The sequence below is a fragment of the Rattus norvegicus genome, chromosome 2 (assembly GCF_036323735.1).
Source record: "Rattus norvegicus strain BN/NHsdMcwi chromosome 2, GRCr8, whole genome shotgun sequence".
Classification (NCBI taxonomy): domain Eukaryota; kingdom Metazoa; phylum Chordata; class Mammalia; order Rodentia; family Muridae; genus Rattus; species Rattus norvegicus.
Genome location: NC_086020.1, coordinates 145,001,833 through 145,029,184, shown reverse-complemented (window position 1 = coordinate 145,029,184; position 27,352 = coordinate 145,001,833). Strand labels below are relative to the sequence as shown.

The following is a 27,352-nucleotide window of genomic DNA, read 5'->3' as shown; positions in this document are numbered from 1 at the left end:
GACCATGTGTGTTTGTCTAAATGAAAACAAACGTTAAGGCCACTGTGCCACCACATAGTCTCCATCATGGAGTTGCCCTGCCTCCCGAAACATGAGCAGCTCCTTAGATCCTCTCCCAAACCACTTTGGGGGAAGTCTATCCTCAGATAGGACCTTCCAAAAATGTCACACTGCAGTTAAATTCAGTACCTCCACGTCCCTACGGTGGCGTTCCCAGTGGTCTTAGACTATGTCTAAAATTATAGGCCATTATTCCATAATAATCAATACCCACAAATATCTTAAAGGCATCATCGTTCCCAGTTTCCCCCCAGAAATAGACTAACAGAAGTCAAGTGAAATAGCAGAAATCACGCTTAGTGACTCACGGGCCTGACCCTGGGCATCCAATGAGTGAGTCAACCAGATGCCCACCATGTTTTCCTGAATACCATCTTTAGTATGTGCAAATATTGTACACAAAAAAATAATTTAAAGTAACATAGAAGTTTTCTATTTCCAAAACAAAAGGATGGATCAAGCAATCAACCAAACTAGGGCTAGAGTAGCCCAAAATATCTCAGCAGCAAAATATACAGGATGCCAAACAACAGCAGCAGCAGCAGCAAACATAAGATAATGTAATCATAAGTCAGCAAACTACAGACCAAATGTGGTGTCTAATATCATAAGCAGAATTTTACTGTAATTTCCAAAAGGCATTCTTCTACTAAAAAATCAAATTCCACAGTTCCCTCAGTGCCAAGTGACATTGTGGGTATTGGTTCCCAGAAGCCATATCCTCTTAAAAATCGAGAAGGGCTGACTCCAAGGAAAGGGAGGTTGCTTCTTTGCCATCTGGGAGGGGCTCAGAGACCTTGAAAGCAAAGGCAGAAAGAAGGTTAGCTCTGGGTGGGGAGTGAGGGACCACCTACCACCGGGAGCGCTAAAGGGGTCCTGTGGCTTTAAACCCCCGAAAGGTCGAAAGGTCGTAGGTTGCCCTGGGAGACAGACGCTCAACCACTGAGCTTTGCGGGGGCTGCCGGCAGACATGTGGCATCAGGGTGTACAGAATCCTGGAAAGAGCAATCCAAAGTTAAAAGAGCAGAATGAAGCGTCGAAGGGGAAAGAGAAGATGGTGGAAGAGAAGGCGCAGGGGACGCAGGGGGAGCAGGGAGCACGGGAGGCACAGGGGATACAGGGGGAACAGTGGGAGCAGGGGGAGCAGGGGGAGCAGGGGGAACAGGGGGAACAGGGAGAGCAGGGGGAACAGGGGGAACAGGGAGAGCAGGGGAAGCAGGGGGAGCAGGGGGAGCAGGGAGAGCAGGAGGAGGAGGGAAAGCAGGAGAAGCAGGGAGCTCAGAGGAGGGATGATAGGGCGAGCAAGCAGCAGTCAAGCCTGAGCGAGTTCCCTGAGTTGTTGATGGAAGATGATATCTGGAAGGCGGTGGACCTCAGTGGAGTCTTTGACGAAGACTCGGTGGAACTTCGTCCCCGCCTAACTAGTGTGTCCAGCCCCAGCCTGAGCTCTACGCCCCCGCCCAGCCCGTTGTCCAGTCCCTCATGGAGCGAAGAAGAGCTGCCAGCGCCACGCAGCGACGGTTCTCCTGCTTCCAGCATCTCGGCCCACAAAAGTAGCGTTGGGCTTCTCCTCCCTTGGGATCCTGGCCTGAAAGGCGGCCTGTGCTTCCCCCTCCCCCACTGCTCTTACACTATCAAGTCTTGGCTAACTGCTATGACAGCTCCTAGTGTAGGATGTAAAGGAAATCCTTCAGCAAAAGTGAAAGGTGGAAGTTGTGGTCATCCTGGGGCACTACTGCCTGTGGGGTGCTGAACTACTTACTGAAGCAGTTCTGCTATAACACGGCCGGCCGCTCTCTCCTGTGCACTGAATGAACTTCCTTGCTGGGATCTCTGTCTTATTTTAAAGGGAAGCAGAGCATTTAGAACGAGCTTCTTGAACTCAAAGTTCACATTTTACTGTGGGCGGCGTATCTTTACTGTTGGGGGAAAGGATGGTGTCCTTGTGCATTCTAGGATATTTTGTTTATCAGCGTACACAAATCATACACACAGCCCTGTGACAACCACGCTGGTACAGCCCTCACCAAATGTTCTCTGGGAACAAAACTTGCCTTGGAGAAACTGTGGCATGAAGTGGCTAAACTGTTTAATGTTTCATTTGACAGGCTATCCCAAAATATTTCAAACATTTAAGAAAGACTTGTCTGAAGTGACTGTAGATAGGTAAGAAAATGTTTTCAATTGTCAGTATTTTTTAAAGCAAATAATTGTTTACCTTTTTAGATAGACTTGTTATAAATAATCCTAGGAACTTACAACTTGCTTACTCAAAAGTGTTGGTTTTAGTTTTGGTTTTCCCAAGCATGCTAGGACTTGCTGTAATCCCAACATTCTAGAGGCGGTGGTAAGAGGACCCCAAATTTCGGGCCACTCTATCTTACATAGCATGAATCATGAAACGTAAAAACAAACAAACGAAACCCCTTACACTAGTAGGCACTTTGTAAGAGATAGAGATGACGTTCCTGTCTCCACCTTATTACCCAATTGTATGTTTGATGTGTCTGCTTATCAACGTGATCCAAAGTAAACGCATGCTGTGCAGACAATAATAAGTAGTGGGAGTGGAAGAGAGCTCTTTAGTTAAGGAGTAGATGGAGTTGAGTTTCCAGCGCCCACCTGAGGCATCACACAACTGCCTGTAACTCCAGCTACAGGCTCCCGCAGGATCTAAAGCCTCTGGTTTCAACAGGCACCTCCACTCATATGTCCTCCTGAGTGTATGGGTGTGAGATACATGTTTCCATGTGTCTGTGTTAATGCATAGGCCAGTGATCACCTGAGGTATCATCTTTAGGTGGTGTTTGATTGGCCTGATATCAGCCACTAAGTTAGGCTAGCTGGCTAGCAAGACCCAGGGGCCCATCCATCTTTACCACCAGCCTTTTTAGATGTGTTCTGGGGTTGGAACTCACAGCCTTGTGTTTGCAAGGCAAGCACATTACCAGTTAAGCTACCTGTCTACCCCTTCAACTATAATTTTAAAGAACATTTTCAGTCGATTTATCAAATTCTGGCTTAAGTCTGGGCTTCCTTTCCATTTTTTCTTTTCTTTTTTCTTTTTTTGATATTTATATTACTTTTAATTTCCTAGGATTCTGAATTGTAAAAAATTTAAACCTCTACTTTTTGGTTTGTCAGCATTAGTGACGATTTATAAAATATTAATACTACATCCACTACTGCTTTCTTCTATCTCTTCTCATTTAGTTTTTTTTTAATTAACAACAAATTATAAATATAGAGAGAGGAGTGCTTCCAAATTACATTAGCTACACGTTCATATGAAATTATATTACTTTGCAGTTTTTATATTATACTACTTTTATAATGTGTATTGTTTTGTTAGCTACAATCGATCAGTAGTGCTTCAGGAACAATTTGCATTTAAAAGTTGAAAGGTAATAAACACACTCAAGTGCATGCTGAGAAGCCAATATATTAGGTCCAAGGCCGAGAGCATGAAATCTGATGTTAGCAAATCCTCTTGTCTGAAAAAAGACGTCCCATTCAGTTGAGTTCCGTTGCCTTCACTCTTTCTGGGCTGAGTCAGAAGCTGCAGTCCATTGATTCCCAGCTTATCACCTTTGCTGAGGAAATTCTTTAGGCACATTTTTTTTCATGTAGTTTGAGTACTCAAATCTCTATAAACTCTTGTCTGCCTGGAAATGTGTCCATTTCACCCCTGAGCTCTTACCTACGCTATTACTAACACAGCCTGGCGTCACGGAATGTGATTTCAAGCGTCGTCCTTCCGAGCTCTGAAGACACTGCCTCTTTGCTTTCCAGGATCCAGGCTTGGTGATCAGTCTAATTCCCTTCTGGTTTTCATTTCCTTCCTGTTGTCTCTCTTCCTCCCTTCAGAATGTGCACTGTGCCTGTTGGGTAGGATTCTCCGTCCTTCCTTTTTATATTTTCAGTCTCTTCAAGATTTTTGATGTTTAAACGTTGGTGTATGGCATGTGCATGGACATTTTTATTCTGCGATTCATGGTTGTCTTTCTGAGAACCAGTGGTTATCGCTGTTCAGAGTGCTTTCTGACTGTTCTTTACTGTCTTTGAAGGCCTGATAATATATTAATATGTCATGCTAATGTACTTTTATTCCTTTTTCCATGATCTCTTTCTTCTCTGATATCAGTTATTTTTAAGTAATGACAGTCCTTAGTTATCTGTTGACATTTATAAATGAATGACTGGCAGGCAGCTGAAATGAGACCTTCCTACAGTGAGTGAGTACTTCACTTTTCTAAGGTAGGAGAGCTTACAGGAACCCTGGGCAGATGAGGGAGAATATCACAGCTAGCATTCTCATTAGCCTGTGACCCCACCATTAGTGAAGTTAAGAAAAGGATGCTATATTTTGTAGTTAAAATTCTTTACGGTGGAATGCTCAATCAATCTATCTGCTCCCCCTCCTTCCCTTCCTCCCTCCTCTCTCTCTCTCTCTCTCTCTCTCTCTCTCTCTCTCTCTCTCTCTCTCTCACCTTCCTTCCACCCTAACTTTCTCCTTTCCAGTCTTTCTTTCCTAGAGCTTGTTGAGTCAGCAACTATATTCTCTGTTTCTCATTCAAGGGGAAAACTGCCCAGGTATATGACCATTTTTCAGCAACCACATTAACAAGCCATTCTTTCCTTTCCTTTAGAAATAAAACTACTAGATCTGGAGAGATGCCTTGGAGGTTAAAAGTACTTGCTGCTCCTGCACAGGGTTCAAGTTCCATTCCTAGTCTCCATGTAGTCCCTAACAAGCATCTGTCACTCTATCCAGTTCCAGATGCCTTCCCTCTACTGGTCTCCAGGGACACCAGGCACACATGTGGTACTCATGCATACATGCAGACAACTCACTCAGACACAAAAATATTAACATAAATTTTATTAAAGAAAACTGACACCAGTTGCCTCATATAATGGGAGAGCAGGGAGCTTTGGGGGCTGGATTGTCTGGGGTCATTTCTTGACTTACGGTCACGATAGCCACCATTCATTTGGTTCTATGCTTGGTTGCATGAAGACCGAAGTTTCTCAAAATTCCCTTTTGGGAAAACCTCTTGTCTTAAGCTCCTGTACCCTCTGCTTTAGCTTTCCTCCTTTCAAAGCTAAGTATTACTTATATACCAATTAGAGCATATTTTTTAAGGCTGGACATTTAAGAGTCTGGTGTTTGTTTCAGTAAAATATTCAAAGAGGAAAGAAAGGATTGTACACTGTGCCACCTTGTTGCTGTGCTTTTCAGCCATGCTATTTCAAGTCCATGGGAAGCTCTCTCTCCCAGACAAGCTTCTTGTGTCTCACAAATCTTTGTAAGATGATGGCTTAAAAGCTAGACACACACACAAATGTCAAAGTATTCTTTGCTGAGTTTGGTGAGATTGTGTGTGTGTGTGTGTGTGTGTGTGTGTGTGTGTGTGTTTTAATGCCCTAAAAATGCAGCCAACATCAGTTCAACTCTATTTTCACTTGCCTTACTGCTATTCTCACTGAAACAGGGCACTTTAAAGGGCAAATTGTGGTGGTTTGAGCGAGAATGGTTCTATAGGTTCACATATTTAAATGCTTAGCCATCAGGGAGTGAAGCTGTTTGAGAAAGATTAGAGGGGCTGGAGAAATGGCTCAGCGGTTAAGAGCACTGACTGCTCTTCCAGAGGTCCTGAGTTCAATTCCCAGCAACCACATGGTGGCTCACAACCATCTGTAAAGAGATCCGATGCCCTCTTCTGATGTATCTGAAGAGAAAGATTAGAAGGATTAGGGGGCGTGGCCTTGTTAAGGAAGCGAGTCAGTGGGGGGCTATGAGGTTTCAAAAGCCCAGTCTCCTGTCCTCTCCTCTCTTCTCTCTCCCCTCCCGACTCTTCTACCTAAGAATCAGGATGTAAAGCACTCATCTGCCGCACCATGCCTGCCAGTTTCCCACCATGTTGATCATGGACTAACACTGATTTATAGGCGTTGCCTTGGTTACAGTATCTCTTCACAGCAATGAATCGATACCTAAGACACAGGTGAATGCGACAAAATAAGTCTTGGACCCAGACAGAAGCCTTTCTGACTCTTTTAGACATCCCATTGTCTTCATGGGCCTCCATTTCCTTGCCAGTGGAAAGGAAATACTAAGGCCTTGGTTAGCTTTTGTGAAGGTAATCAAAATATCGCAGGTAAAGCAGTATTCATTCCTACCTAGTATGCTCTCCACAAAGTGAATTCTGTGGCCATTCTCATTTATCTTCCACCCAAAAATTCCATGCAAAAACGTTGGTGGAAGACTAAGGAAGGCATGAATGTGTTCATTTTTGTTAGCTATTGCACTGGGGGTTGGGGATGGGGGAGAATACACAGCAAATGTCTTGAGATTTCCCTCTCATGTTGCTTTACTGGTAGTACCCACAGCTTGTCTCTCGGGAAGTTTAGATAAACAAGATTCCCTCAGAGACTTGCATAAGTGGCCTCCACAGAGGAGCTCTTGGCCTATTCCAGGACACAGTTGCTTCAGAACTGAAAAACAAAAAGCGCTTCACTGATGCAATGTGCCAGGAAACAAAGTGTCAAAATGACAGGGGAAGATACAGTTGAAGTCTGCAGGAAAAAGTAACAATGCTAAATTGAGGAACTGAAATAATGTTGTCTGATCATTTCAGAAGATGCAATGATTTAATTAAAATGCCAAGAAATAAGGGAGATTGGAAAAACTCATTTACTTGTTATCACTAGAGTTATTAAATTCTTACTTCCCCGCATTAATCAAATAGCTGATTAAACTACTCAGATAAGGAAAAGAAGTCTCTTAATTACAACGAGTTTGCCATAACACCAGCACTTTTTTAAAAGTCTATGTAATGTCTTAGCATTCAGGAAATGTAGGCAGCCAAGTTCAAGGATAGCCTGATCTGTTGAGCAAGTTTCAGGATAGCCAAGCTACACAGAAAAACCCTGTCTTGAAAAACAAAGCAAGGCAGCCTGGCCAGAAAGCTCAGCCCTCTGTAATTTTAAACTAAAGAAAATGAACACACTGTGCTAATTTAAATTTACGTAAATGTTCAGATGTGCACATCACTAGCACAAGCAAGAGAATTTTGCACATGCACAGATACAGTACTAGTAAAACCCTCCAGGAAAAAAAAACTCTGGGATCTAGAAAGTGTTAAGTTTGAGCTGGGCCTACTGAGTCTATGCACACCCATAGCAGTCTCTTTCTCTACCTTGATGGTTGCCATGAAAGAAATGTCAGGGATTCTCCTGTGGCTGACTATGAGTCTATGGACCTCACTTCTTCAGAGAATGTTTACTAAGCATCCTAAGCAATCAGGAGCAACAGGTCACATCCTTTTTAATGGATAGTCACTGAAAAGCTAAATCTTTCCCACTTTCTCTGCTTCTTGAAAGTCAAACACAACCAATGTGCACTATGGTCTGCTTGCCACATCAACTCCTTGTTATGGAGCCTTCCCTCTCCCACTTAACCTCATGGGCCTGAATATTTTTACAACTCCCACCATTCCTATCTATGACATTACATAACTCCTAATAAAACTTTTACCAAAAAGGCCAGTTCTCATTGTCCTTCGTGGACCTCAAATCTGAGGAATTTCAGGAAGATTTTCCAAAGAATTTATTTGATCGAACATATCATGTTTAACTTTACTGAAAAGATAGGAACAGAAGAAATTATTTTAAAAGAAAACATCAGGACTTTCCATGGGCATATGTTATTCAACTAAAACTATACTATCTAGAGTAGACTTGCTAACAACCATATAATTACACTCTAACATTTTGATTTAAATTTCAGACTTATGTACCCAAGTTTCTATGAACGAGTTCAGATATCGATACAAACAGAAGACCAAAGTTGGCTTCAACGAATTTCTGCTAGAAAGCGAATAAGTGAGTCCCCTGATTATTTAGGTTTTATTGGGAGGCTGACTTGCAAACTGGAAGTTCAACTGGTATCGAACAGCAGTAGAGCTCATGCTGAATCTGGGCAGTACACGTAAACATTGAGATACTGGGCAACATCTGTTAGCCAAGAAACAAGCCCTCCTGTGACACCAAAGCACTTCCTAGCATGCTGTTATAGCATCCTAAATGGACTAAGACAGCATGCCACCGTTCCACATCAGGAGTGACTGTTCCTCTGAAGTGACTACTTGGTAGTCCACTCTAGGGGCATGAGATGCTCCAAGGTTAGTTGTTTTATTGAACCCAAATAAGGTCTTAACGATAATTGTTGTGCATTGATTTTTATGCTTGAACTAGCACTTCTGTTTGTTGACATAATGCCTTAAAAGTATGTTTAATGTTTTCTCCAGATAACACACACTCCCCCTGACAGATCACCTTCTAAGATCTAATGACTCTCATTGTCCCTGGTTGCTCTGGGACAGAGAGGGCTGTTACCTCTCAGAGGCTGTCCTCTTGGTCTCTGGATTCATAATTCCAACTCTAGCTGCTTTAAACCTAGGAATTTATGCAGAGTGGTTGGTGGCTGCTCCCATTGTTCAGTCACCATTTCGGAAAAGGAGGGTAAATTCAAAATGAAACAAACACAGGCACTGGCTTCTCTCTGATCTTTTTCCATAGTCAACTTTGTTTCTCCATTTTCAAGATCGATGATAAATACATACTTTGTTGTTTTCACTGTTGTTGTTGTTGTTGTTGTTGTTGTTGTTGTTAGAAAGAATACCATCCATTGAGATAACAGAAGCGCCCCAAGAAAATCTGGCTTCTAAGTTAAGAGGTAAACAGTTGCTTGCTTCATCTTCTTTTGCTGGAAAAGACAGATTGTCAGTAAGGAACAAACCTGTCTTGCACAGCACTGGGGACGTACCCTGGCAAGCAGTGTGAGTGAAAGGGGCAGAGGTGCACGTATATGAATGTGTGTGTGCATGGGCATGTCGGGCATGCATGTGTGTACATGCATACCTATTTGTGCTTGAGTCCTAGTGGGTTAGGATGGGGGAGAATCTCTAAAGTGGAGAAAAATAGAATACAGTGCAAAATGGCTTGCAATTTTCCGTCTTCATCCATACTTTCTCTGCAGAAAACTGGGTAATTAATCCTGAGGAGCCCAAGCTAAGCATTTTATGTGAGATGGAGGTAAGAGCTATTGGTCGTGATAACGAATGCATTGTTCTTGTAAAGTGACTTATTCGATCTCTAATGATTTTCTCTCTCTCTCTCTCCTTAATATTTAGTTTAACGAAGACTTTGTAAATTTTTTTGAAACTTCTCTAAGGACATTACCCAGCATTGGGCCACCAACCATTCTGTCATACAGAAAAGAGTACTCCTGTATGGATGTTATCTTGAAGGTACTTCAATTCATGTGCTTTACTATTTCTGTAAAGGGCCATATGGGGCTACACAGTGATTTGTACAGTAGACGTGATTATACTTTAAAAGAATCAAAGCAAAGGGTTCCTTTACTTAAAATAGCACATGGGGTGACTTCCTAACTCCTCTCATCTGAACGCTGTAAAACAAAAGAGCCTCTGCCCTATGGTTCAGAAGGCTACAAGTCTGAATCCGGTTATCAACAGGGTCACCACTGTGAGGAGAGTCTCTTCATATTCCTGACTTTATGATCTGGTGGACAGTGTGTAGCCATCCTTGGCTGGCATTTGTACCCTGCAAGTCTCTGCCTCAGTATTCACTGGCTTCTTGTTGGGTCCCTATGTCCAAAGGTCCTTCTCTACTGGCAACACCAATAATACTAGATTAAGACCTATCCCAATAACCCCATTCTAACTTGGTGTACTTCATAAAGACCAAATAAATCACATGCCCAGGTAACCAGAGGTTAAACAGTCACTGTACGTTCTGGGAAGGCACAATTCAACCAACAGTAGTGGCCACAAAACCTGCAAATACAGGTGAACCTTTGCCATATTTAAGGATATTAAGGAACCAGTTAATGCCAGTATTTGACAAGCTAGATAAGGGTTTCCTTAGTAATTCCATGGGCCAGAGTGGTAAAGGAATGGCTGGAAACATGGCCATTGCCAAATCTGGGATAGTATGTGACCATGTGAAGAGAATGCACACTCCCAGACCCAGATCCCCTTGATGATGTCTTTTGAGATGTACTAGGTGATGTCTTGTGCATAGTAAGAGTAAGTACAGAGTTTTGTCCCAGTATCACAGCACATATGGGCATGTCCTGATGTATCGCCATTATGCATAGCAGTTGAACTGTGTGGTACTAACAAAGGCAATACCTTAGACACCATATAACCTAACACCAACAACTATTTGATAGGCTGTTTATTCTGGTTTGGAGACCTGATAGTCACTCTATAGACTCTTCAGACCTGAACAGAGCAATCCCTTCCTCTAAGCCGGAAGGGCTTCTGTCCTGAGAGTTCTCTTGAGCTGGCGGGTCATATTCTTCCTCTAAGACTCAGCTACTCACCTGCCCAGAGTCCTCTGAAATCATAGCTGTAACAAATTCCAACATGGCCTGAGTGTAGTAACCTCTCATAGTTACCTGACCCATCCTGACTTCTGTTTTGTTTGTTTCCCCTCATCTGCTTCCTCTCCTCCTGAATTGCCCTGTTGCATTCAGAACTCCAAGCACAGGTACCCCAGGAAGGAAAGACTGGCTTACTGTAGAAAGTTGGCAATTGTACATGGTGAATGTCAGATGTCCCCCATAGGCTCATGTGTTTAGCTACCAGCTAATGAGGCTGTCTCAGAAGGCTGTGGAACCTTTAGGAGGTGGAGTCTTGCTGGAGGAAATGGGTCCCTAGGAGTGAGTCTCATGAGTCACATAGACTGTCCCATTCAGGCCCTAGCTCTCTGCTTCCTGACTGCTGAGGCAATGTAGCCAGTCACTTTGCATTCCTGTTACCAAAGCCACAAGGTACTACCTACTGCTGCCATGCCTTACTGCCATGATAGACTGTATCCTTTAAGTCACAAGCCAGAAGAAACCCTTCTTCATTAAATTTGAGTCTGTCAGGAATTCTGTCATAGAGACAAAACAGTATCAAACATGCATACAGTAATGACAAGGCTTTTTCTTACTAGCTTTTATGGGTTATGTAGCATATACTTCTGTCCATTCCAGAGGACTCTGACGTCATCCTTTCTGTAGCTTTCTTCTCCCATTTGCATAGCGCCGAAGCACTTGACTTTGCTGTACAGAACTGTGCCAGAAAGCAGCAGTCAAAGTGCACTTCAGGGCTCCTTATTGCCTTCTAACACTTGAGTGGAAATGATGTCACGTGCTAGACCATGCAGATCTTGCCAGCTTGGTCCCATCAGCTACAAAATCTCAGACCCTTAAAAGTTCTCCATCAAGTATTTCTGTTATGATTGTTCTCAAATAAATTGGCACATCTCCCATTGCCTTGATGGTCCTGCTGAGCACTCACACCCCCACTCCTGTTACCCCTAAGCTTGCTGGGCCTTAGGACACTTCTTCACTTTCTCTCGCTTTTTCTGAAGGATGAACAAGAGCTGGGAGCCACATGTGAATTCTGTGGAAGTGATCTACAGTCACTGTTTTTTAATATGGACACTTCCCTTGACGATGCTGGAACCAAAGGGAAATCACATGTAAGTTAGTTCTAAATAAGATTTGACTGAGGAACGTGTGTTATTTTTAAACAGATGGAGTATTTTCTCCTGCTTCTTTCTCTTACATTATCATTCTTAAGGGTTAGGTGTTAACTGTCAAAGAAATGCCAACCACAACCACATCGCATCCACTAGGAAGCTATAACTTAAAAGACTGACAATAGTGTATTGACAAAGCTCCATAGGAACTGACAGTAGGTTTAGCCTGGTGCTGTGGGTCATACACACCATTCCAGGACTCAGGAGGTAGAAACAGGAAGGCTAAAGGTTTGAGGCCAGCTTGGTATACATAAGGCGCTGGGGGTGGAGGGGATGGATAGAGGGAGAGAGGAAAGAAGAGAAGAGCTGCCAGCCAACTTTCATCCCTCTGGTCCTTCAAGAAGTTTCACAATGGAGTAGAGAGCCTGAATGTGATAGATTCAGTGATGGGGAGTCAGAAGTTGAGGATGACATTTAAGGGCAATCATCAAAGCTTATCATCTCATGGCTACAAGAGAAGCTGACCAAACCAACCAACCATCCAACCAACCAACCAAACAAACAAACAAACAAAAAACTTCAACACAGAACATTCAAAGGTCATTAGTTCATTCCACATTTGAAATAAGTTGGAAAGGTGGAAAAAAAACGCAGTAAGTGGATGCCCCATGAGAAAATAAAGAAGGAGGAAAAAGAGGAAGAGGAAGAGGAGGAGGAGGAGGAGGAGGAGGAAGAAGGAGGAGGAGGAGGAGGAAGAGGAGGAGGAGGAGAAGAAGAAGAAGAAGAAGAAGAAGAAGAAGAAGAAGAAGAAAAGAGAGAAAGATAGATAGATAGATAGATAGATAGATAGATACATACATACATACATACATACATACATACATACATACATACATGCATACACACATCATTTTGAACTGGGGATCTCTCATTCTATGCAACCTCAACAAACCATTTCTCAATCAGATGTTGAGAAGGGAATAAAAGTGGAATGTATCACCAACAACCAGGGATACCCAGCTTTGTGGCTAGACAAAAAAAAAAAAAAAAAAAGTTCCAAAATACTTCTTAAAGGTACACTTACACCAAATAAAGGTCATAGCCAAAGTCACTGATGAGCAATCTGCTAGTGTTTTTGAATCTAGGTGAAACCATTGTACCTGAAGTGTGCCCAGTAAACTGGTAAGATGTTAAAAAAAAAAAATCCTCTGTTGCCATTCAAAAGTTGAGTGAATTGAGCTAGGAAGTTTTGCTTCATTCACCTGAGCCCTTGCCAAGTGACTGACACGTCTCTAAACACTTTGACAACTTTTTCAGGAAAACACTTCCACACTCGACATAATTTCTAAGAGTTTGTTGAGCACGGATTTTTAAAAATTATTTACTCTTCATTTAGATATTATATCCCGACTGCAGTTTTCCCAACCCCCTCATGCTCAACCGATACCTTAGATCCACACCTCCTCCATTTCCCTTCAGAAAAGGGCAGGCCTCCCAGGGATATCAACGAAACTCGGCATAACAAGGCATACAGCTTCATAGCAAGGCTGGACAAGGCAACCTTGTAGGAAGGAAAGGTTCCCAAAAGAGCTGATCGGATGCAGGGAATTATTTCAATTTTGCTGTGTCTGGAAATTGATTAACCTTTTGATACAAAGACACAAATGCCATTCTTGGAACAAGCAGCACAGAACCATTTGTAGTTAAGGTAGGGCAAAGAAGCCAGTTCAATCATGAATGGGAATGAGCCTGGTTTGTCTTTACTTGAAGATGGCTTCTACGCCTAAGATTGAGGCAGGCTGGCTCTTCGAGTGGCAGCATGTGCTGTATTCCCAGTGCTTGGAAGGAGGAGACTGAAAATCAAAATCACAAGTTCAAGGTCACTCGTGGCTACACAAAGTAGACTTGGATAAATCAGTTGCTGGCTCAAAAACAAAGAAGCAGATGAGTGATTTGTGGCCGCTCTGAGGACGGGGGTCCACTGTTGGTGGGTACAGGTTTCATCTGAACTGACTGGTGATGGGTGCTCTCAAGTATTGAAAAAACAGCTGAGGTGAATCTTTGAGGCTTGTGGGTTGTGTGGTGTGTGACAGTCCTCTCAGCAAAGCTAATAGAGGAAAAAGGAGTTATAGCCTTTTGTCACCTATACCTCACTTGGTTTGGGGGCTTCATCCCCTGTGACCTTACTAACCATCACCGTGATGAGAGCATGGTCATGGTCTTTATTTTTCAGAGGAGCTGCTGTCTTCAGTTTCAAAACCTCCTTGATTATATCACTGAGGAAAGGCTAACCACCAAAAGCCCCGAAATGGAATTAATCAGTATTTCGCCTCACGCAGCGCATGGCAGTGATGCCGACAGACTCAAGGCAAAGGAGAAGGCTATGCAGAGGTAATGCAGGCCCTGGTGCTGAGCCAAATGGGATACACTGACTGAAGAGCATCTCATAAAATGAGCCTTGGTTTCTCAAAACACAGAATTATGAGAATATGTTCCTTATATAGAAATAGAAATGAGCTAAAGCAAGCGCATTATAATTCCTGGTTGATGTTATGAGATTCAAAAGTTCCCACAAAAGCCAGGGATACAGTTCAGTAGTAGAATACCTCCTTTGTGTATACAAGGCCCCAAATTAAGTCCCTTGCAACACACACACACACACACACACACACACACACACACACACACACACAGAGATACTAAATAATAATAGTAATACTGATGATGATATTAGAGAGAAAACCTAACAAGTTCACTGACTTTAAGTAGAAATTGTCAAACATAAATCAATTCAGAATTCTTATGCTAGAGAAATTTGCCTGTAGGTCCACTTGCAGGCTCTGACCACGTAAACTGGATTCATAAGTGATAAGAGATTAAAATAACAAAGCACGAGTAGAGGAAATGTGTAGGGCACTATTTCCACTCTGAACCGAGACGTGGATTTATGCTTGGTTGTTTTGGTTTTGTAGGAAACAAGAACGTCAGATGGCCAGGCATTTCACAATAATACCAGAGCAGAGCCCCGTGGGAACTGAGGAAGGTAAGACTTTTGTCATGGATGCCCTGCGTCATCAGAAAGCTCACATGCTGGGCCAAGGCATCAAATTGGCATTATCTTAAAATAATGCTGGGGCTGGGGATTTAGCTCAGTGGTAGAGCGCTTACCTAGGAAGCGCAAGGCCCTGGGTTCGGTCCCCAGCTCCGAAAAAAAGAACCAAAATAATAATAATAATAATAATGCTGAAAATGTTCATTCACAAGTATCATGCAGCCTGTATCTGGTAAAATGGGTCAAGAGATCTGGGGTCTGGGCCCTCTGGCTTTTAGAGGTTTTGGTCTCTGTCCCCTCATTGTTAGTTGAAATAAATTAGCAGCATCTCAGAATGCCTCTTAGATAGTGGCTGAGTACTAGCAAGTTTGTCTCTGTGTTAGGGAGCATCCATTGCACTCTGATCTCAAACTCGTATGTGGAAAATCTGTTGAAGGACACCTGAATACTTCCTTCCCGGACTCACCAGGTCAGAACTGGAGCATTTGAAGGAGAATTGAATTTAGCATCAGAAATCCTAGCTTTATGCATTTGATGGCCTCCTCGTGGACCATCTAATTTGGAAGAAATAACTTAGATTTCCAGTCAGCATCACGTTTCTTCTGTTATGGAAAAGATACTTAAGGTAGTCAGTTCAGTTTGTATTTTTGTAACTAAATGTGTAATATTATAGGGGGCTTCTTGAAATTCACTGTTTCATACAGAAACTAAAGTCCACAGGCATGGCAGCACACACGTCTAAATTCCAGCCAGGCAGGTCTCTGGGTTCTTGAGACCACCTTGGTCCACATAGAGTTCTAAGCCAGTTGGGGCTATATGGTTGAGATCCTGTCTCAAAAAAAAAATACAGAAAAGAAATGAAAGAAGAAAAGAGGAGGGACAGAGAGGGGAGTGGGAGAAGAAGGAAGGAAAGACGGAGGGAGGGAGAGAGGGAGGAAACAAGAGTCTAGGAACTCCACATAATGAAAAATCTCTTAGAGGAATGTTCCTTTTTATTTAATAGAAAATTTCATTCATTTTTAATCAATGAAAATGCCTCTCTAATTTTAATTTAACAAAGGTCCTTGTTTTTCGTCCTTTAAAACAAATGTTAGGTAGATAATTCAAAGCATTTGCAACAAGGGTTTGAATTTTTATTTTATTATAGAGCTTTTTTTTTAATTCAAAGCACAAATATACCTTCTTGCCATTCTCCCCATAGATACAAAGCATTTGAAGACAATTTCTTATCAGCTTTCTGGAGATTACCTACAGAATGTGCGCACTGAAGAAGTTGATCTTCAGATCACTAACATCTCCATCACTTGCTGTGATTCCTGGAAAATATGTGGGAAGGTAATTCTCGTACAGCTTTCATTTGTGACCTTTTCAAAAGAGATCAGTTTTGATTAGAACATATAGTTGTTCTTGTGGAGCCTCACAGGTGGCCAATGAGCTATCTCTCAAAAAGAATTAGTTCAGACTTGAGATTGCAACTGCTTCTACACTTTATACCTTAATGTTCTTAGTTAAAGCCTTTTGGCCTTAAAATTTGACAGCTACACATACATTAAAGACCATCTCGATAGCAAAAACTATCCTCAACAATAAAAGAACTCCCTGACCTCAAGCTGTATTACAAAGCAATAGTGATAAAAACTGTATGGTATTGGTACAGAGACAGGTAGGTAGGTCAATGGAATAGCATTAAAGACCCAGAAATGAACCCACACACCTATGGTCACTTGATCTTTGACAAAGGAGCTAAAACCATCCAGTGGGGAAAAGATAGCATTTTCAACAAATGGTTTGGTTCAACTGGAGGTCAACATGTAGAAGAATGCAAATTGACCCATTCTTAATGTCCTGTACAAAGCTTAAGTTCAAGTCAATCAAGGATTTCCACATAACACCAGATACACTCAAACTAATAGAAGAAAAGGTAGGGAAGAGCTTTGATCACATGGGCACTGGGGAAATTTTCCTGAAACACCACCAATGGCTTATGCTCTAAGATCAAGAATCAACAAAACTCATAAAAGTACAAAGCTTCTGTAAGGCAAAGGACACCGTCATTAGGACAAAACGGCAACCAACAGATTGGGAAAAGATCTTTACCAATCCTACATCTGATAGAGGGCTAATATCCAAAATATACAAAGAACTCAAGAAGTTAGACTCCAGAGAGACAAATAACCCTATTAAACAATGGGGTACAGAGCTAAACAAAGAATTCTCAGCTGAGGAATATCAAATGGCTGAGAAGTACCTAAAGAAATGTTCAACATCCTTAGTCATCAGGAAAATGCAAATCAAAATCACCCTGAGATTCTACCTCACAACAATCAGAATGGCTAAGATAAAAAAAACTCAGGTGACAACAGATGCTGGAGAGGATGTGGAGAAAGAGGAACACTCCTCCATTGTTGGTGGAATTGCAAACTGTACAACCACTCTGGAAATCAGTCTGGAGGTTCCTCAGAAAATTGGACATTGCACTACTGAGAACCCAGCTATACCTCTCCTGGGCATATACCCAAAAGATACTCCAACATATAACAAAGATACATGCTCCACTATGTTCATAGCAGTCTTATTTGTAATAGCCAGAAGCTGGAAAGAACCCAGATGCCCTTCAACAGAGGAATGGATACAGAAAATGTGGTACATCTACACAATGGAGTACTACTCAGCTATCAAAACAATGACATCAGGAAATTCTTAGGCAAATGAATGGAACTAGAAAATATCATCCTGAGTGAGGCAAACAATCACAGAAAAACACACATGGTATGCACTCACTGATAAGTGGATATTAGCCCAAAAGCTCAGATTACCCAAGATACAATCCACAGACAACATTGAGCTCAAGAAGAATAACCAAAGTGTGGATGCTTCAATCCTTCTTAAGAGGGTGAACAAAAATATTCATAAGAGGGGGATACGGAGACAAAGTGTGGAGCAGAGACTGAAGGAATGGCCATTCAGGGCCTGCCCCACATGGATATACAGTCCATATATATACAGCCACCAAAACTAGACAGTTTTGATGAGGCTAAGAAGTGCATGCTGACAGGAGCCTGATATAGCTATCTACTGAGAGGTACAGCCAGAGCATGTCAAATACAAAGGCGAATGCTAGCAGCAAACCATTGAACTGAGAATGGGGTCCCTGTTGGAGGAATTAGAGAAAGGATTGAAGGAACTGAAGGGGCTTGCAACCACATAAGGACAATAATACCAACCAACCAGAGCTCTCAGTGACTAAACCACTATCCAAAGACTATACATGGACAGAACCATGGCTCCAGCCACATAGGTAGCAGAGGATGGCCTTGTTGGGCACCAATGGAAGGGGAAGCCCTTGGTCCTGCCAAAGCTGGACCCTCCAGTGTAGGGGAATGTCAGGGGGGAGTCAGGAAGGGAGATTGTTGGGGAGGGGGAATACCCTTATAGAAGGAGGGGGAATGGAATAGGGGGCTTATGGCCAGGAAACCGGGAAAAGGAGTAACGTTTGAAATGTTAAAAAAAAATCCAAAAAAGACCATCTCAAACTCTTAAATAATTAAAAGGAAGAAAAATCTCCAAAGTTCTAACTACTTCCTCAAAACTGTGTTAGCATTTGAAGTGTTTATGTTTGCAGTGGCCCTCTATATCCCTGGAGTTAAAGAGGAAGAACTTCGAAGGGGACATTCTCCCCTTAAATGATCCAATGAAATCTCCACAAGGTTCTGAGAAAAGTGTGTTTTATGTGTATTGAGGGAAGTCTTCATAAGTTGCTTTTCAATTCTATGTAGACATATAAAGAACCTATCATTTCTAAGACACTCTGGAAGAAAACCAAAGGGAGATGTAGACCACCACAGAGAGTGGGGCTTAAGCCAGGGGAGGGATTACATTGGGGGAGAAAGAATCAGGGCCACAGAACAGTCTATACCGAGACTTCACCAAGCAGCATCCCTGATTGATGACAGCTGTGCTGCCACACGGTAGTGATGGAAGGATGTCTCTCTTACGTGTAGTTCTGGGCCAACCCCGACTGGACAGCCATATGCTTTATTAATATAATTGAAAAGACTACCTTGTACCATCATATCATATGCACAAATAAATTTTAAGGAGATCAAGTACCTAAATACAAAATACAAAACTATAAAGACCTTTTTATTTTTAAAATATATTTTTAAAATGCACTATTGATGTTTTCATACATGCATGCAGTGTGTTTTGGTCATAGTCATCTCAGGCTCCTCCCCCTAACTCCTCCCCAATCCAGTTCTCATCCCTCACCCCTAATACCTCCCCACTTCTTGTCTTTTGTATTTAACAACTCAGTCCAGTTTCTGCTGCCACAAGGTATTTTTTTTTAACATGGTAGAATGGATTTAGTCTTAAAACCAGTATTTGCTAAGGATTTGACTAATTAAAATTTAAAATTATTAAAAAGCTGAAACTGAAGAATTATTTAAATTACATATGGTATATCTTTATATATCTTATATCCTACATTTATGAAGAGTTTTATAAATCAACATTAAAAAGTTCACTTTTCCAGGTGTGGTAGTTAGTACACGCCTTTAATCCCAGCATCTGGAGGCAGAGGTAAGCGATCTTGAGTTCAAGATCAGCCTTGTTTACATGTGAAGCTCCAGGTTAGCAAGGACTACGTAGTAAGGCTCTTTCTCTGCAAACAAAGTGAATCCAACAGAAAAGTGGACCCTTTCTCAAAACTTGAACAGGAACTCTTCACAAGTGAAAATGCAGACAACCAAAAGCACATGAAAGCCTGCTCAACCACTTAGTCACAGAGAGATGAAGACTCGTTCCATGGTAACCATGCTGGCAAGAATACGAACTCTGATGGTACTGAGCTTGGGGAGAGGAGCCAACAGTAGCTGACCAGCATCTGCCTGTCACAGGCACAAACCATGAAGAACAGTGTCCCACAGGAACGTACCACCCCCACGCACGTGTACGAATGTTCTCCTTAACTAGGAGAGACCAGGGTCCCTCACCCACGATGAGTACTGACAAACACAAATAGAAAACCACAGATCACTGTACTGTAGCTACTTGCTCAGGGGAGGAGGGATCTTTCTTTGACAAAAAGAAGATACTACAATATTCAACAAATGAGCCCAGGCATGGGACATTAGAAGTGGGAGAAGCTAAGTGATGAACATACAAAAGAAAAGGGCACAAAAATTACCATAAAACCATGCTGCCAGCTACATCTTGGCTGAGTGTCGATACCGGGATTCACAACCTGGGGTGAGCACACTGGTCTGGGCACACTTGGGTGAGCACACCAGGATGGTTTTTATCCATTTGTCGGCTTGTGAGGCATTGGCTTGAGTGTTTGTTTCACAATTACCCACTGTAGAAATAGTGCACAGAAGAGCTCATCTAGAAAAATTCCCTATTTGACAGCTTCAGACATGAAGGGGTGGGGCATCATTTCCAGATGGAACAATAGGTTTGCAAAGTAACTGACACAATGTTTATCCAAAAACTTAGTTCATTTCACTTAGTTCTTGTGTCCATTTCAGTACAAATCAAGATCGGGAGTGCAAAGAATTAAACCAAATCTTCCATTTATCTTAAATATTATCAGATACAAATTTGTTTCCACCCTAAATTCCCACATAAAAGTGGTTGAACTTAGAACCATAAGAGTCATGCACCTGTCTTTCTTCTGTGTCTCATAAAGAACAGAACAGCCCTGAACAGACACCAGGTGCTGTATGTTAGCCTCAATCGTTCTTCTCTTTATTCTACAGACAAGCTTACTGCTGGGGATGTGGTTCTGTGGAAAGTGCTTGCCTACTATGTGCAGGGCCCTAGGTTCAATCTGCACCACAGAAAAACAAGAAACAAATAAACAAAAAACCTGAACGTATGAATACAGTAGGTCAGGTTTACGAGGTAATACTTAGCTTTTTGTTGTTCCGCTAAGCACTTCCACAGGTGTATAAAATCATTACAGTCAGGATAGGAGTGTGATTGCTGTGATGTGACTGGCTTTTGCCCCCCTTTTCTCATGGTAATACATATGGAGCAAAAAATAAAAATTGTAAATAGGTGAGTGATAACCGAAGGGCTTATTACGTTATACGGCATGCATCAGGGACCATCTGTAAATGATTGCTGCTGACCGACCATCCATGCTGTTAAAGCAAGGCCAAGCACATTAAGAAAAGAATCAGTTTGTATCACTGGTGCTCAGTGCATTCGCCCAGCAACTGGCAGTTACTGTTGCTCTTTTGTGCGTGTAGGTCATGGGGAATGAGCTCCTGGAGAAGGATTACAAGCACGGAAGCAAGTTTCTCACTTCCTTTCCTGATGGGACGATACAAATATTGTATCCTTTCTTTTCATACGTCACTGTATTAGTTTTACTTCACAAAAAGAAAGCCAGGCAGGGCCTGATAGCATAGGCTCCTAGCCTCAGCTACTTAAGTGGCTGAGGTGGGGGAGGCTGAAGCAGGAACATAGCAAGTCTATAACTTGCCTGCCCAATTTAGAGTGAGCCTATCCCAAAATTTGAAAAGAAGGGGAAAAAAAAAAGAGCTAAGGAGGAGGCCTTTGGTAGAGCACTTCACACGTGGAGAGGCCTTAGTGTCAATCCCATTACAGAAGGAAGGAAGGAAAGAAGGAAGAGGAAAGAAAGAAGGAAAGGAAAGAAAGAAAAGAAGGAAGGGAGGGAAAGAAGGAAGGAAAGGGAGGGAGGAAGGAAAGGGAGGGAGGAAGGAAGAAAGGAAGGAAAAGAAAGCAGGGGAATACAGGAAAATACATACTCTCAGAAAAGCTGGTAACATTTTAAAATGCACCTTCCTTTGCACTGCCTTCCCAGTCTTCAAGCTTACAGTATAGTTCTTTGAAATCAACTCAAGCATATATTTAATTTTACAACTGGTTCTTTCATGTAACATTAAGAGTATTTAAAAGGCAACAAACACTGAGATCCAGAACTTTCTGTACTGCACAGTGCTGTGAGCCTGTTCCAGCAGTTAGGGGACAGCTCTCTGCCGTCCCTGTCCCAGACTTACAACTCACTTCCTTGAATTGAGTATTTAGGAGGAGACCGTCTAGGTAAGAAACGTGGACATTTTCCCGCTCTGGTATATTTTGACCCCTAACGCCCATGAACAAAAAGTCACTAGCCACTTCATCATAGGACATTGATAGCCAGGCCATGGAGTTTGGGCATAAAAGCCATTCAGTATCTCTTAAAAAATAGAAAACAAAAACAGTTAAAAACAAAAACAAAAGAACAGAGACCCTTTTCACAGAGTGCCTTCTCATGGAACAGAGTCCTTTTTCGTTGATGTTCCAAATGTTACTCAAACCCAACAATAAGCCAGAAAAAATGAAGTCCATGGTCACAAATGACAAGGCTGTACCTCACCCCCATGAGAAAGAATGGGGGTTCTATTTTCATTAAATAATTTGCCCAACTTTTATTGCTAGTTATTTCATGTGGCTCTTAGAGGTTGTGGCTGATTTTCAAAAGGTTCAAACTCAGTCTTGGTTTAACTTTACCTCTGACTGGCCTGCACATGAACCCACATTAACACCAAGATACTGTGCTTTGGGTTTAATGCTATCGTGAATGGGGTGATTTTCTTAATGTCATTTTCAAAATGTTCCCTGCTATACAAAGCCAGTTGATTTGGTATGTTGGTCCTGCAGCCTACAGTTACAGTCTGCCTGAATTCATTTATTAGTTCTAAAATTTCATTTTGTAGTCCTAAGGACTTTGGTATATACAGATTCCAAATATGGTTTTCCCTCCCCTTCCAATCAGATATTTTCCTTTCCTAAACTTCCCATGGTTAGAACTTTCATATGTAATTGACTAGAAGGGGCCAGCAAGATGGTGGGTAAGGGTACTTTCCCCCAAACCTGATGATATAAATTCAGTCCCCAGGACTCACACGGTGGAAAGAGAACTCAGTCCTTCAAGTTATCCTCTATCCTCTAACACACACACACACACACACCACACACACACACACACCACACACACACACACACCACACACACACACACACCACACACACCTATTGAGATGATCATTTTTTTTTGGCTTTTTATTCTATTAATGTGGTATATTAGTTGATTTTTCAGACATTGAAGCAACCTTACATTCTTGGGATGAATTTAATTTTATCATGAAGCACAATATTTCTCATCCATATTTCTAAATTCTATTTCTTACAATTTTGTTGGGAACTTTTGCATTTCATAAATACATTTTGATTCATATAAAAGCATGCAATTGTTTTGTACTAAAAGTAATGAGGAGGAAAGGCCTTTGAGGTTATGTTCATAATTTCCAAGAGCTCCTCATAAATTAACTTTATTCCATGAGTAGTCCAGGGTCACGAGTTTACTCAGAGGGCCTTATCTGATCTCAGCTATCCGTCTGGAAACCTAGCCATTATCCGAGTACCCAACAAGACAGATGGGTTTATTTGTATAATCCAAGAAGACACAGCCACCAGCCCTGCTATCCTGGCACTGTTTGACTCCTCCGGCAGAAGCTCCTGCTATCACCCCAATGGAAATGTCTGGTATGTCTCTCGGGTCCTTGCTATTTTGGTATTTTTATTATTTTTTCCACAGTTTTTAATTGTATTTCTTTTCCTCTTCAACAACAATAAACACTTTAGAAAGATTTATTTAAGCTAATGGTCTTTAGATAATAATATAACTCGGAGACACATTATACTGTCACTTACTCTTCAGGTACATTCCTAAGTAGAAATTTTCCTGTCGCATGTCAGACAATAATACACAAACAAAACCCCTGGAGCCAGAAAGCCTGTAAAGGCATTTTCTATGCACATCTGACAACACCAGGTCTATTCCCGGAATCCACGGATAAAGGTGGAAGGAGAGAACTGCCTAGAGGAAATCATCCTTTGACCTCCACACACATGTCATGGCTCACAGGCAGCCCCTGCCCCATGTACTTCATGCATACACACTTAGAGAAAGATCTAAGTCTCTACAGAAAGATCGTGACTCCTTTTAATCTGCCAATATATACACTCTATGACTTCTTATTACTTTCTTTAATCTGGAAGAAAAATCTGGGTTCCAACTTCAGGTAAAATTTAAGCCTTTCAGAAAGGTATATACTGGGTTGGGGGTTTAGCTCAGTGGTAGAGTGCTTGCCTAGCAAGCACAAGGCCCTGGGTTCGGTCCCCAGCTCCGAAAAATAGAAAAAAAAAAGGTATATACTTTTTTTTTTTGAAGATACTCTCTTACTCTATAGCCCTAGTTAGACTGTAATTCCCTCTACAGGGCTGGCTGGCCTCAAATTTGTGACCCTCATCTTCTGACGTGCTAGATTACAGGTTTAAGCCAGTAATTACAGTTGGCTTTTCAAATCATGTGTAGGTACAATCTCACTCATAAAACTCTGCCAATCATTGGCAAAGCCTGAACCTTGCCATTGCTCACCAAACTGGGACAAGGTTAAGTATCTATTTCTAGTTCAAAGCAGAAATCAATCCATTAACACAGTGTATAGTGGTAAATTTCTACTTATCCTTCAGGATCCAATAGTAAGTCTGTGTTACATTGAGTGGAGTATTGTAACTGAAACCTGTATTAATTCAACAAGCTGTAGAGGGCAGTTGATTTCAGAGATCTTACAGCCCATGAGCTGAACTCTTGAGTATTCTGACTGGTCCTGGCATCCTCAAAGCCCTTTCTCTCTGCCTCTGTGCAGCACATCTGTGTCTCTGTGCACTGAAGTTCCTTGAAGGCATATCCTGAATCTTTACCCTTACACAGCTACATATATATATATATATTCCAAGAATAAATGAAGAGCTGATTCAGATCAGTATGGTCGAATATTATTGTTACTTGAAAGACAGGGAAATCATTCCTGAAGGTGATTTCTGAATCCAGGAAGATATCTTCTGGGTTTTGCATTTCCTTTACTATCAAGTTAATGTCAGTAGTCGTCAGTCAGTGCTGGAGAAACAAGATATTAGTTATTTCCTGGAGTTAAAAGGGAAATTAATTGCCAAAGTAAGCCACCTTCCTGTGAATACAGAACTCTCCTCACAGTAGGGACGATTACCTCTGCTGAGGTTACCTCTACTGACCATTCTGTTTGCCTTCAGGGTATACATCAACATCTTGGGCGGCCAATACTCAGATCAAGCCGGCAACAGGATACGAACTTGGAACTGGTCGAGTACCAAGCCTACCCCAGCCTTTGTCTCCTTTAAACCTGTCCTTCTGGCCCTGAACCGTTACATTGGAATCCGCATCCTAGAACAAGACAAGGTCTCCATTCATTTTCTAGCAATGGGCCAACAGGCAACAATCTGCCTTGGGACCAAAGTAGTGGTATGTGTATTTATGAAAAATAGTTTAAACTGGGCATGGTGGCTCACACGTTTCATCCCAACACTCGGGAGGCAGAGGCAGGCAGATCTCCAAGAGCTCGAGGATAGCCTGGTCTACAAAGTGAAGTCAAGGATGGCCAGGGCTATTAACAGAGAAACCCTGTCCAAAAAAAGATTAAATCACTTAGAGTTTTAAAGTAAAATAATTTTGTTAATGTTATTATTAATTGAATATATTTATGTATAACCTATCTACTGAGAATTTGGGGAATTAACAATGAAAGTTTCCCATGTAATTGAAGCAACCTTACATTTTCTTCTCTCTTAAAATTTCTTTCAGTTCAGATTTAAGTCCACAGAGCATCTTTGGGTGTTCACTGTGTGACTGCGTTTGGCAGTCCTATTTTAAGGTTGATGCTGTGAGGTTTCTGTTTCCTCCCTGCTAGGGCAGAAAGCCCTAGGCTGGGCCAGGGAACCTGGGTTCTAACCTAGGGAAGAGCTTGGAAACACAAACTCTGACCCTTCGGAGACACTGCTAGACTAGACACTGCCTAGGTCTTTATCCAGTCATCATCTACCATGTTCTGAGTGTTCCACAGGCTTGGCCCTGCCCTACACTGGCTGAGCCAGGCTGCCTCTCATGGCGTCATGGCTGCCTTTGCCGCCACCAGGCTCTCTCTCCTTCTTTTATCCTAGTGCCTAGTGCTTTTATCAAAGTGCACATTCCACGAAGGCCATAAGGTAGTGGTGAAGAGCACAGACATCAAGTTAGTCTGTGGTTTCTTTCTCATCTCAGCTCTGCCCTTGGCTGCGGGAGCGAGCTTTATTTAGCTTCGGTTTCTCATCTAGGAAGTAATGCTTCCTGTGTCTCAGTTGCTGTGAGGAGTCTGGAAATGTAAAGTGCTAAGCACAGAATGCTGACTCTGCACTCAGTCAACAAAGGCACACAAATGCAGAGAGATTCGCAGAAGCTGGTGTGTTTCCATATGCAAAACCACTTGGGGCACAGCTCTTAAACTCTCAGAGGCTTCACTCACTTCACCTCGTCTGCTTTTAAAGGTGGAGGTGCATTTCATATGGAAACATGGTCTCAATACTCAGCATAGGCAGACCATCTTAGGACCATCAAACAAAGGGAGATGCAGGCTCACCCTGAGGAATGCTCAGCGTGATCCTAGGCCCCGTTAGTCAATCTGGCCATCTACCTGGGTTCAGCTCTCAATAAATTTCTTTCTTGGTTAGAAATGTACAGTGTGGATCAGCTAATGCTAGTGTGTGTATATATATATATATATATATATATATATATATATATATTTATATTTATATGCCCATACATACATCTTTTTGGTATATTACTCTCACAGTAAGTACATTCTCTGAAACACAAAAATGTCCTCTCTTGGGCACCTTCACACACACACACACACACACACACACACACTGCTTCTCTCCTTGTCTATTGGAAATGAATTTCAATAAGGAAAAGGCATTTTGATGCAAAAAGGGAAGAATCCAGTGCTAAGGATTTGTATGTTTCCCATTGTTCTCAGTTGCTCTTTCTTTGGAGGGTAGGGTGAGAACTCAAAGGGCTCTTTGTGCCCCTGCATCCCTATCTGCTTGCCAAAGACTCTGCTGTTCTGTAGCCCGCCCCACTGAGGACAGATGCCCTCCTTGGTGGCCCTGAACTGCAGACTGGAAGCAGCTCCAAAAGGAAGAGCTGAGGAAGGAAGCGGGCAGGGCAAGTACTTTTCCCCTGGGTCTTCGGAGCATCCATGGTCACCTCTGCCCTAGTAGGCACTTTCTAGAGAAGAGACTATTTAAGGTGGATTCAGTAGACACTAGTTAAATCTCGTGAATACATTATAAGCTTTGACAGTGTCTAAAGTCCATTTGTTCTCTCTCAAGTCTCCACAGGACGATCTGTTTCCTCATTAGGAGTAAAATGCTCCCACTGCCCCACCTCCAGATCAGTGCTCAGGCCCCACCCACTAGTCCACTTCCGCTCATAGACACTCACCTTGCCCCCTCCCCCCCCCCCTTTCCGCTAACAAGCTCCAGGATCCAGAGGAGGTTCCAACCCTGAGGTTCCTGAGTGGAGACGACCTTCTGCTGTTGGCCAGCTTAATAAAGATCCGGCGGCTGTTCAGTAAGATGGAAGGATGTGTGAATTTCCCTGTAAGTAAGGCTTGGGAAAGACTGAAGCAACCTTCCTACCTTTCTTCACTCTCCCTAAAACTGCTTGCCCTCTGTCAAAATTCTGGCATACAGCAAAACATAATGGAAACTATTACAGAGCTAATAAAAGAAAACGAGTGAAGAAGTG

General features: G+C 42.2%; 1 protein-coding gene across 1 annotated transcript; it reads left to right on the top strand.

The window, feature by feature from the left end:
* The first annotated feature begins 1,249 nt into the window (after positions 1-1,249).
* Positions 1,250-27,352, top strand: Erich6 (glutamate-rich 6). The gene is made up of 14 exons (NM_001024300.1): positions 1,250-1,613; positions 2,169-2,226; positions 7,853-7,947; positions 8,738-8,800; positions 9,104-9,159; positions 9,258-9,374; positions 11,512-11,622; positions 13,856-14,013; positions 14,595-14,665; positions 15,876-16,009; positions 20,929-21,014; positions 23,074-23,229; positions 24,799-25,027; positions 27,082-27,352. The coding sequence occupies exons 1-14, from the start codon at positions 1,403-1,405 to the stop codon at positions 27,343-27,345; spliced, it is 1,809 nt and encodes a 602-aa protein (NP_001019471.1). The 5' UTR covers positions 1,250-1,402; the 3' UTR covers positions 27,346-27,352.